General features: G+C 36.1%; 1 protein-coding gene and 1 long non-coding RNA gene across 3 annotated transcripts in view; one reads left to right on the forward strand and one right to left on the reverse strand.

The window, feature by feature from the left end:
- Positions 1-12,324, forward strand: part of GSTCD (glutathione S-transferase C-terminal domain containing) — a 129,854-nt gene that overhangs the window by 3,117 nt on the left and 114,413 nt on the right. For both annotated transcript variants that reach the window (XM_060654501.3, XM_060654502.2), the window contains exons 2-3: positions 6,309-6,746; positions 7,611-8,066. In XM_060654501.3, the coding sequence (XP_060510484.1) occupies positions 6,330-6,746; positions 7,611-8,066 (873 nt within the window). In that variant the 5' untranslated portion in view covers positions 6,309-6,329. The remainder of the gene's footprint in view (positions 1-6,308; positions 6,747-7,610; positions 8,067-12,324) is intronic.
- On the reverse strand, positions 3,886-6,733 carry LOC132692238 (uncharacterized). The gene is made up of 3 exons (XR_009616244.2): positions 6,592-6,733; positions 6,387-6,479; positions 3,886-4,007 (listed from the first exon to the last, which is right to left on the reverse strand). It is a non-coding gene; the product is annotated as an uncharacterized LOC132692238 (long non-coding RNA).

A 12,324-nucleotide genomic window follows, 5' to 3' on the forward strand; every position in this document is an offset into this window, starting at 1 on the left:
TTCTAGTTACACGTATTCCAATTCAGCTCACCGAGGTCCTCTTGTTTCTTCATTTCGATTTAATGGTGTCAAGAAGAATGAGGCTCATGTACCAAGACTAAAGTTCTTAATAGCATTGTCATTACAACGATTACTGATACTCATTTATGTACATTCATTCATTTCTTAAACTAAAGTTTGAGTACTGATAAGCATTGGAGATAGAAGGTCAGGTAATAAGTGCTATAAAGCAAAAAAAAAAAAAAGGGGGCACCTGGGTGGCTCTGTTGAGTGTCCTAACTCTTGATTTTGGCTTTAGGTCATGATCTTAGGGTCCTGAGATCAAGCCTCTCGATCTCATGACTGAGCCCCACGTGTTGGGTCTGTGCTGAGCATGGAGCCTGCTTAAGATTCTCTTGCTGTCCCTCTGCCCCTCTCCCCAACTCAGGCGCTAGCTTGCTCTCTCTAAAAAAATTAAAAAAAGGAAAAGGATAAGGGGCTAGGAGGTAATGGGAGTCCTTTTTCAATTCAGGTTGTCAGGGAAGGTCTGTTCTTGAATTAATATTCAGACACCTCAATGAAGTGAAGGAGCAAACTAGGCCTAAGGAATAGCAGACACGAAAAAAATTCTCCAGTGGAGCATTCCTGGCTTCTTTCAAGAACAGCAGGGAGAACTGGAGAGGAGTGGGTGGGCAAGAGGGAGCAGAGGTAAGGGATCAGGTCAGAATAAGGATAGTTAGGGTCATGGCAAACTATAGGCCATGATAGGAAATTTGGATTTCAAGTGTTTTGGGGAGCCACTGGATGGTTGTGAGCAGGGGGTGTGATCTGATTTATGTGTTTAAAGGATCATTCTGACAATTGGAGAGTGGACTGATGTGTGGAGAGTGGAAGAAAATAGTTAATAGATGTTTGTAGTAGTCTTTATAAGAGCTGGTGATGACTTAGGTTAGTTGATAGTGGTAGAGGTGCTAAGAAGTTGGATTTAGCATATATTTCAAAAGTAGAAATGGTAGGTTAGAGAGAAAAAACAAGTTGAGTGAGACTTCAGAATTAAGGGCCTGAGCATCTGGGTGAATGGTGTTGCCATTTTATCAATAAGGGACTGCTAATGGGAGAAAAACAGGTTTAGAAAAATGTCTAAGGGAAGATGTCAAGTACAATGTAGGAATCTGAAGTTCAGGGGAAAGGGTGTCCCTGAGATAAAAATTGGGAGTCATAGATGATATTTATACCTATGGTGCTGGAGGTCACCTAGAATAATAGTACTGTTATATTGTCAGTTGTGGCCCATTAATGGGTCGTGAAGTCAATTTACTGAATACTAACCAAAATTAAAAAAAAAAAAAAAAAAAGGATGAAAGGAAGGAAGAAAAGCACAGGATTAAAAATAGCAGATACATCCCATGTAGTAGGGTATTTCTTTGTGATTCTTGTGTTTCAGTTTTATTCAGTGTATAATGAGTTGCATTAAAAAAAAGTCTTATTGTGTGGCATAATTAAAACTTTGAAAGCCAGTGGGGCGCCTGGGTGGCTCAGTCGGTTGAGTGTGGGACTTCAGCTCAGGTTATGGTCTTGCAGTTCGTGGGTTTGAGCCCTGTGTTGGGCTTTGTGCTGACAAATAGCTCAGAGCCTGGAGCCTTCTTCAGATTCTGTATCTCTCTCTCTTTCCCTCTCCCCTGCTCATGCTCTGCCTCTCTCTGTCTCTCAAAAATAAATAAATGTTAAAAAAAATTAAAAAAAAAAAAAACAACAACTTTGAAAGCCAGTAATCAAAGGAGTGAGTGTAGCTAAGAATAGGCCAAAGTACTGAACCACAAATTACTAAGGTCTGTGGAGGATCCAAAAAAGAGAATTAGGAAGGAACTACCAAAAATCTTGTCAAATGATTGCCTTTAGGGGCATCTGGGTTTTTAGGGGCACCTGGGTGGCTCAGTTGGTTGAGCATCCAACTTTGGCTCAGGTCACCATCTCAAGTTTCTTGGGGGTTCGAGCCCCACGTCAGGCTCTGTGCTGACAGCTCATAGCCTGGAGCCTGCTTGGGATCTGTGTTTCCCTCTCTCTTCCCCTCCCTGCTTGCACTCTGTCTCCCTCTCTCTCAGAAATAAATAAATAAACATAAAAAAAAAAATTAGAACAGGTTTTTATCAAGGATTACTGAGACCAGCACAATTGCTTAGAATAACAATTTCTGATGAGCTTCACTTTGGTGGAATTGTTGCTCAATAAAGTTGCCATATGCTTCACTTTATGAAATTTTAAATTTATAAAACAGTTCTATTTATATTAGAAAAATGGCTATTCCTGAATGTTTGCAGATAAGATCCCTTTGTAGATTCAATTAATGCTTTTGAATTGATGGATAGTTCTTATCCATGTGTTGGAACTAAAACGTCCTTGTAAGGATTGTGAAGATTAGAAGTAATGTATAAAAGGTGTATGTGTTTAGCACATAGTTGGTGGACAATCAAATGTACGTAGGATTACTTAGAATTATATTCTTTGTTCACTCATTTAACATTTATTAAGCTATCAAATTCCATGCATAGTGATAATTTCTTATATGAAAAAAACAATATTTTGTTACAGTGGTGTACTTTTTGGTCTTTACCTATTATGTAATATATAACTTACCTATGTATCCATTATGTACTATTTAGTTGCCATAGATCCAGTCTTGAATTTTGAGCACAAAACTTTCAAACTTTTTTTCAGCTTCTGAACAAGTATGCTTATTTTCAATACATTTAGTATATTTTTTCTTTCTCTTTATATATACACATGCATGAAGTGAAGTAGTAAAATGCTTTTAGAGTTTAAAAACCCCATGAAACTCATTTACCTTTTCATTTGTGACATACTTCAATTTATCAAGACCACGATATGTTAATTAGAATGAGAATGCAAAAAAAAAAAAAAGGTAAATGCCTAAAATGTTAAACCTGTGACTGCTTCAGTTATGTTTAAATATATCTATGAAGAGTCACAAGTAATGAAATCAGGCTTAAATATTTTCTTTTCCCTTTTTATTTCCTCAGCAGCATTCCCAAACAAACTGGCATATCCAGGGAAGAGATGTACCCTCCATCAGCTCTGTTTAGCAGCCAAGTCTGTGGTTTTTGTCAGCTATTTTCTCTCTCTGTCTCAGGAGTAGTTAGAGTGTAGCACCTGTCAAGGCTGAGCAAATGACACTACTTCTGTGCTTGGCAGGAACGTAATATGGAGTAACAGGAGCTGCCCCAGGAACCCCGGAAACCCCAAAGATGATTCTATAGTACCTACCTTTTTAAAGCTCATGACATAAAAATAATTATGTAAGGAATCTCTAGGTAGAAATGGAGAAGAAAAAAAGAGAAGAGGGTTTTCTCTTGCCTATGATGTTTGCAAACTTAAAAACTGTGTTCTACTGTCTTGAAAAACACATAGTACAAGCCAAAAACATATCAAATTTGTACAGGTTTGCTAATACTTAATATTTATTTTAGAAATTATGTTAGTACTTAATGGGAAGAAATTGCCCAGGGAGAGTAATTTTTTAACTCCAAGATCATTAAGTAACATTTTTAATCTCCCAGGGGGGAAAAAAAAACACAACACACCAACATCTATATTGGAAAAATAAATTATGTTAAGAATCAACAGTACTTTGCATTTTCTCTCCGGCATCTCATTAATTTTTAGATATCTCCATGGGCAGGTTATTGCTATTTTGTTTTGTTGACATTTAGCATTTATTAAGTGCTCACAGTGACAAAAGTTTATAAAATATGTAAAAAAGCCTATTCTCAAGGTACTTATTCTTGGAAAGTAGCAAATAATACATGTACTCTAATTTTTTAATTTCTAAATCACAAGTTGTAAAAGAGCATGACATTGTTTTCAGTTTTGTTTTTATTTTTATTTTTTAAAGAGCAGGACTAATCTCATAATTACTATTTCCTAGACTGCTGGGCAAACGAGGAAATCAATCATGTTTTCTTTCAAATCTGCTTCTTGAAGCATTTAGGGATCTTCTGTATAGTATCGCACTATCAGCAGAGAGAATTAAGAAGATCAGTAAATTATCAGCCGTAGATTTACAGGAACAAACTCCTCAAAGAAATGATTAGTTTCCTAGAAAAGGTGGTTTCTTTTGCCTGTGAGCTTTAATAAGCACCCTTTAGTAGTTTGTTTTAAAGCAAACTGCAGGTGCAAAAAAAAAAAAAAATTAAAATTAAAAAAAAAGCTAAGCTTGGGAGAAAATGGTTTCCATGGGTAAAAAAGTTGTTGCTTCTAAATCACATGAAATAATTTTTCCCTAGATAATCTTTTAAAGAAGTAACAAAACATTGTGCAGATCTGTTATGTTTTACTAAAAGAAATACAAAATAAAATAGTAGTGATTACTTGCATTATCAAAAGTTTCTCCAAGACAACACTTTACTTACTATATTGCTTTGTTATAATGAATTATTAGCTCTTTAACAAAAAACCTGAGGACCAAGACACTTAAAAATATTTGTTTTGCTTTCAATTAAAAAAACTAAGGAATTTAGAATATAAAGGAAATTTAGTATTTTTTAAGATTTCCTAAATTTCAGAGTACACTAATATTTCAGAGTACACTTAAAAGAAAGTTTCAGGTGTACTCTTTAAAGGCTTTTAAAATAATTTTTCCTCTACCATCTTCCTATTACAGCTTTCCATCGTGAATGCTTTTAAAGAGTGCCATCTAGTGTTAAGTTTGGAATTGTGATTTATGGATTAGAACACGGGAATTTTAGACCCAGGAAATGTAGAAATCAAACAAAGAGTCATCATAATTGACAATATTCTTAAAGAGTATGACTTGAAAACACCCATCAATAATTTGATCTCGATTGTATATGTTTGCATCTTTAAAATAACCAGTGTGTGTATGTATCCATGCATTCATTCAACAAATACTTCTTGATTTTATCTATCTATCTATCTATCTATCTAATCTATCTATCTTCAGGTTCTGTTTTAGGCAGAGCAGTACACAAAACAAAATTTCTGCTCTCATGGAACATTCTCTCTGTGGGAAACAAAATATATAGTATACTACCACAGTGCTAAGTGTGGAGAAAAGCACAGAAAGGTTTTTTTCAGGGAGGATGGGGGTTGGGGTTTTCAATTTAAATACAGCAGCCAGAGATCATCTCAATAAGAAGTTGACATTTAAGTAAATACTTGAAGGAGATGAGGGAGTATTCCAGGCACTGGAACCCACTGCAAAGGCGGGAGTGTATCTAGGGTTTTAAAGGAATAACAAGCCACTCTGGCTGGGGCATTGAGTGATCAGATCAAGGAGATCTTTGTAGGCCATTGTAAGGAGCTTTGCCTTTTTTCTGAATAGGATGGGAAGCTATGGACTGTTTGAGTAGAGTAGTGACATGATCTTACTCCATTTTTAACAGGATCACTTTGGATACTATGTTGAGAATAGAACAGAGGGGGAGGTAGGATGGAAAGCAAGGTTAGAAGATAGTTGCTGTAATACAGAAGAGAGGTGATTGTGGCTTGGATCACAGTGGAAACAATGAACATGGTGTGGAAATAAACAGATTTGAGATATATGTTGAGGAACCAAAGTAAGTTTTTAATGGATTGGTTATGGAGGTGTTAAAGAAAAGAGTAATTAAGAATGATTTCAGGTGTTTGGCTGAACCACTAGAAGGATGGTTCTCCATTAACTGAGACGGGGAGGATACATGAGGAGCAGGTTTAGGGTGTGGGGGTGAATGATTTTGGACATGTTAACTTTGAGATATCTTGGTTGTCAACATCTGAGTTATGGGGAAACTTCAGATCTTTTTCTGTTGTGATTCAGCACGCTCATCATAATCAAAACTCACTTACTTTAGGAGAATTTATTTCTCATGAGGGAATGAATATCTATCCCCCCTCTCCAATTATTATATCGTAGAGTCATAAAACAGCAGCTATTTGGAGGCCCAGCATGGCCAAAGCTTCTCCAGACAGCTCCCAGTATTCTTGGTTACTTCTTATTTCCTATTCTATTCATTTCTTGTTCTTACCTGTAGTGAGACCCCAAAGTACTTGATTGGGAGGGTTCTACTGCAGAGCACCTGGGGTATGCTTATTTTAGAGGGGTGTAAAATCACCTCTAAGACTAGTTAATTGCACCGGGTGGAAATCTTTCTTTTGGAAGCCATGTATTCAGTCCAGGAACAAATTCTCGTAGAATCGTACCTATCACAAATCCTTGCTGATTTCTAGAAAAAGTTTTAAAATATTCGTCTTTTATTTCAGCTTCTAAATTACTATATTCTAAGGTCTATTAACCACTTTTATTTATGCTTCAGGTGACCCAATGAAAGAGGAAAATGAAAGGCATTAAGAAAAGTCTTACAGAAGAATATCTATACTTGGACTTTTCTCACCAAATGGAAGGATGTATCTTTCCTCTTCATACATCTGTAACTTTATTTTTGTTATCATACTGTGACTGCAAAATCTTCAAAGTTGGTTTAGTCCTCACAAAAGAAAGCACAGATATTTCACTAAAAAATGTAGTGCCCCAGGATGTTGAAATACAGATTATTTCAAAGCAAGAACTTCCAGCAATAGTCCAGAATTGCTGTTTACCTGCAGTAGTAGAAAAACCAGACAATTTCTGTAGAGCAGGACTTGCTGTTGTACTGAGACACATAATCCAGAAATCATATGAAGCTGACCCCTCAAAGAAGGAAATTTTGGAACTTCTGGGTTTCAAGAAGACTTGCTTGAAAGCCTGTGCTGAAGTAAGTATAATCTCCTTTCTGTTATTTAAAGCCATAAAACGATAACACATTCAGTCGAGCATTTATTTTAACTATCTGTAGGAGGCTAAAATTGCATTTATTTAAAAAACCTATAGTAAGCAAGGAAATAAAGTAGCCCTTCATGTATGCCAATATTTCAGTGCAATGATGAGAAGTAAGAATTTAAGATTTAAATTGTGAGGTTTGGAGACATTATTTCTAGAGAATGACTTTTTAAAAAAATCTTTTGTTTTAATTACATTGAGAATTTTTATTTTTTGTTTTATTTTTTAATTTTTATTTATTTTTTATGTATTTTTTTAAATATATGAAATTTATTGTCAAATTGGTTTCCGTACAACACCCAGTGCTCATCCCAAAAGATGCCCTCTTCAATACCCATCACCCACCCTCCTCTCCCTCCCACCCCCCATCAGCCCTCAGTTTGTTTTCAGTTTTTAAGAGTCTCTTATGCTTCAGCTCTTTCCCACTCTAACCTCTCTTTTTTTTTATATATATTGAGAATTTTTAAATGAAACTTTACACATGAACAGGAGCTCTAGTACCACTGCTTTGAAAATTGTACTTTTTAGGGATGGATGGACTTTGAAGGCTTTGAGAAGGAAGGATTTATTCAGTAAGAGGATGCTCGAGGTGAGCATGTATTCCCAGGTATAGGAATGCATGACCATTGTTTAGTGTTGTCACTTTTGAAGCACTGTACTAGCATAAAAGCCTAGCCCAGGGATGGCTTAGCTCAAGGCTACATTGTCAAAACCAGTCTTATTTCCCAACAGAAAGTTTTCTTCAAGCTACGTTGACAGTAAAGTATCCTTTAATCTCTTGTTTTGTTTTATTTTGCAGGTTAGTCAGTGGACCAGGCTATGCGAACTCACCATCCCTTTAGCTATTGAGAATTTTCTCAAAGAGTCTTCTGACCAGCACCCAACTATCCCTGCAGAAATACTGCAGCTAGAGAGAAAGCTCAGTGAGCCCGTTAGAGTGCATAATGATGACAAACTCCGTCGCCAGAAGCTGAAGCAACAGAAGGCTGCTGGGGTTGGGCCTGCCCATGCTAAGAGCAAGGTCCTTAGACAAGAAACATCTGAAGAGTTGGACTCTTCATCCAAGAGCCTGGAACTGCAAGTGGCATTCTCAAAGCTCGCAGTGTACGAAGAACCAGCTACTACCAACAGGGAGCCTTCTCACATCAGAAAAGCAAAAGTGTCTGACCTTCCGCCTCTGGAGCATGTGTTTGCAGAAGGCCTGTACTTCACTCTGGCAGATATCGTGCTCTTGCCCTGTATCCATCATTTTTTGGTAAGGGTTATCGAGAGTGTATATGTTACTGTAAGTTTCAGTCTATGAAATTGCCTAGGCTTGCATTCCTATTCCATTTCTTACTATCATTATGCTCCTGGGCGAGTAATTAATATCTGTCTGCATCTTCTTATCTGTGAAATAGAGATAATACTACCTATCTAGTAGGATCAGTATGAGGAATAAGTGACAATTTGTGTGAAGTGTGAGCAGTGTTGGGCACATGGTGAGCTCTCATTAAGTGTTCGTAATTATTAGGACTTTTAATTTTGAGTTGCTAAAATTTAGCAGTCGTTATTATGATTAATTTCAAATTGCTCCTGTGATTCCCTTCAAATATTAGAAGTTCCAGTATTAAAACACTAAAAAATCTTGCCAGCTATATTTTAGAATTAAATAGCTACTTAAGATACTAATTACATTTGGGGCGCCTGGGTGGCTCAGTCGGTTAAGCCGCCGACTTCGGCTCAGGTCATGATCTCGCGGTCCGTGAGTTCAAGCCCCGCGTCGGGCTCTGTGCTGACAGCTCAGAGCCTGGAGCCTGTTTCAGATTCTGTGTCTCCCTCTCTCTGACCCTCCCCTGTTCATGCTCGGTCTCTCTCTGTCTCAAAAATAAATAAACATTAAAAAAAAAAAAAAAAAAAAAAAAGATACTAATTACATTATGTTGAGTATTATTAAATCAAAAATATTTTATCATTATGTCTGTGCTTCTCTGTTCCTTATAAGATTACAGAAGGTAGCTATTCAGTGTTGTGGGAGAATATAAATGGAAAATTTTCTTTCCTAGTATGAGTGTGTGTGTGTGTGTGTGTATTTTTCTCTCTGTGGAGGAAAAAAGAACACGGTGAAAATAATATTAGAGTGAACATGGGAAGCTATAGCTCTCCTCAGCTTTCCACTTGGCTTTCAAGAGCTGCATTTTTCTTGCTTGGAAGTGTTTCACCCTTCCCCCTAAAAAGGAATCAGATATCAGATTTCGTTCTCATGTATCATCAAGACTTCAGGTATCTCTAGTGACAAATGAGAAAAGATTTCTAATGAAAATCTATTTGGAGGCCAGTGCTCCACCAGTAAGTTAGGTGGTATTGATTGGCATTTTCTTAAAGGTAAGATTAGAAACCAAAGTAACTTTAGATGTTGATTAACATTTTAAATGTCATATGTGTGCATACTATCCACAGAGCTCAGTGGGGAGAAAACATCAACTTTTTTTTTCTAGTCATTAGACTAGATTTCTAGATTTCTAATTTAGATTTCTAAATTCTCTTGCTCCTGACCCTCCCCTTTATTAACAATGCCAGTCATTAGACCAGTCATTTGATACATATGATGAAATACTGTTGGTATTTGTGGCTTCTTGGTCCTCTCAGATAACTTTGTTTTTAATTTTGTAAGAATGGAATCAAAATGCCACATCATTCATTTATTCATTTGAGAAACTTACTGAAAGCCTACTGTATATATCAGGCACTGTTATAAGCACTGGAGATAGAGTGATGAACAAAACAGATAAAGTCCCGGACCTCATGGAGTTAATATTCTACTAGGGGAAGATGGAAATGAACAAGTAAACAAATTATACATATATATATATATATATATATATATACACACACACACACACACATACATATATATGTGTGTATATATACACACATATATATGTATATATACATATACACACATATATATATACATACATATATAAATAAAATAATAATGGTACAAAGAAAATAAAACAAAGTGATAGAGAAGATGAGTACCTGCTTTCAAACTCAACAAAACAAGTATAAAATTGGATTTACCTGTATGAAGCTGATTTTAGAGCATTGTCCAAACATCCAGTTTCAGCTGGTTTGTGTTTGATTTTAGTTTAATTTACATGCTATTTACCGAATTAGGATCAATTGATGCTGAAGTATTTTTAATTGAGAGGGATTTTTTTTCCACCCTCTCCATTCAGGCAGGACATCTATTAACTACTACGGAGTAAGTTTACCTAATACTACTGAAGAATTCTGTTCTTAGTTTAAAATAGGGGAAAACTTGTATATTCAGCCTTTTTTTTATTAACCCATATTCTATGATTCCATTTTTCTCTTTTGGCATTTACATGTAAACTAATTCTCACAATATTTTCCTTTGTATTTTTCTTGGATCTGCGGTTTCTTTTAGGGTTTAATCTTTCTTTTCCAAAGCCTTGATATTATTTCTGTTATGTTTATTTTGCTCCCTTAAGTCATCTTGGGTTATGAAGCAGTTCAGGTAGTGACTATGATGCAGAACATTTATGCTTGCATTACCAAACATTGAGGTGATGGAGTGGCATTTCAAATGACAAAAATCACAATCAAGTTCATGGTCAGGAATGAAAGTTAAGTTACTAGGCTTGAATCAGAAACATAGAGCCGAACCTAGAGCAGGGATATTTAGCCAAAGGAATAAGGCCAACAATATAAAAGAGAAGCCAATTTTGCTAACTCAAGTTTTGGAATACCAGAGGTCAAAATTAGAAGAGCTTGGGAAAATACACTGTTCTATTGAACAGAATAAAGTCAAAGATGCAAACAGTAGTAAATAGAGTGGCCATCCTGCTCCAAGCTTTTCCTTCTCAGTGCATATTAGTTTGCAAAGATAACCCAATAGCCCAGTGCTTTGTCATGGAAGGTGCCTGATAAAGCCCTCTCCAGAAAGTTTAGGAATTCATCTTGAAAGAAATAAATTAAAATGCACACCTCTTATGATTTCCCTTCTTTAAGTCATTTTCCAGCATCTTCTAGTAGTTAGGATAGCAACCACATGGGAGGAATAGCAATGAATAGCAACACTGGGGCAAAATCCTGCTGTTCCCTGATAATAGAAAATTATATAGTTATTTTTAAGTTGCTACTGGTAAGCAAGTATACTTTGATAGGACTATCTACAAGATTATTCTACTCCTGGGCACCTGGGTGGCTCATTTGTTAAGCATATGACTTCAGCTCAGGTCACAATCTAATGGTTTGTGAGTTCGAGTCCCACATCAGTAAGCTTGTGTCCTGCATGGGGTGAGCATGAGCCCCGCTTTGGATAAAACACGAGCCCCACTTCGGGTGAGCCCCTTTTCTCTCTCTTTCTTCCTCTGCCCTGTCTTAGATTCTCTTTCTCTTTCTGCCCCTCATTCACTTGCACTCACTCTCTCCCTCTGTCTCTCTCAAAAAAAATACTCTCCTTTAAGACAAAATTTGCCATTTCATAAAATATTTTCATAATTTGAACACGATTTAACCTTTTACATGTTAACTTCTAATGCTTTGAATTGATTTTTTAAAAAGTATGACACGTATTGCTAACGTAAAATTATTGTAGAAACTGATTTTTAAGCAAAAGTACATATATTAAATGTCTCTTTCACCATCCCCATTGACATAAAATTAGGAATAAAGTGGGAATCTTACTATCAGCCAGCATATTGCAAACAACATGGAGGCTGCTTATTTAGTGGTTAATGTGTATATTCTATATCCTCTCCTATGCATTAGGTCCTTAAGAGTTTTCAGGTGTTTTTTTTTTTTTTTTTTTAATGTTTATTTGATTTTGAAAGAGAGAGAGAGGGAGGGAAGGGCAGAGAGAGAGGGAGACAAAGGATCTGAAGCAGGCTCTGTGCTGACAGCAGAGAGCTTGACACAGGGCTCGAACTCACGAGCTGTGAGATTATGACCTGAGCCAAAGTTGGACACTTAACCAAGTGAGCCACCCAGGCACCCCAAGAGTTTTCAGTTTTAATAACCCACCAGTTCTAATCTATAAGTAAAAAAGACAGAATCGGGATTATATTTCCATTTAGACAGATCATTTACTGCTTACATTGCTCACCTAAGCATTTATTTGTTGTGACATATTTTCAAAAGAGTAAACATGGCTAAAAAATGATATAAAGTACAAAACATTTTATATAATAGGTGATTGGAAAGTGATGCAGTGGAGGAGATACTTAGATAGATGTAACATCTTGCTTCTCTCCAGACAAGTTTTGCTCTCCTTTATTATAATTAACTACAAAGCCATTAGCGTTTCATTTTGTGCTCTTGGTAGCAGTAGTTTTTTATTTATTAGTTTAAGAATAAATGATCTTATTTTCTTGTCTTTAAGTAATTATGATATTTATAATGTTTTTGATCTTATCAGGCAGGTAACTTTTTAAATAATTTCTTAGGAACAAATATAATTTTCATCTCACACATTTTTCACTAGCCACTTCCTTAAATATATCTTC

Source organism: Panthera onca, chromosome B1 (assembly GCF_046562875.1).
Source record: "Panthera onca isolate mPanOnc1 chromosome B1, mPanOnc1 haplotype 2, whole genome shotgun sequence".
NCBI classification, from domain to species: Eukaryota; Metazoa; Chordata; class Mammalia; order Carnivora; family Felidae; genus Panthera; species Panthera onca.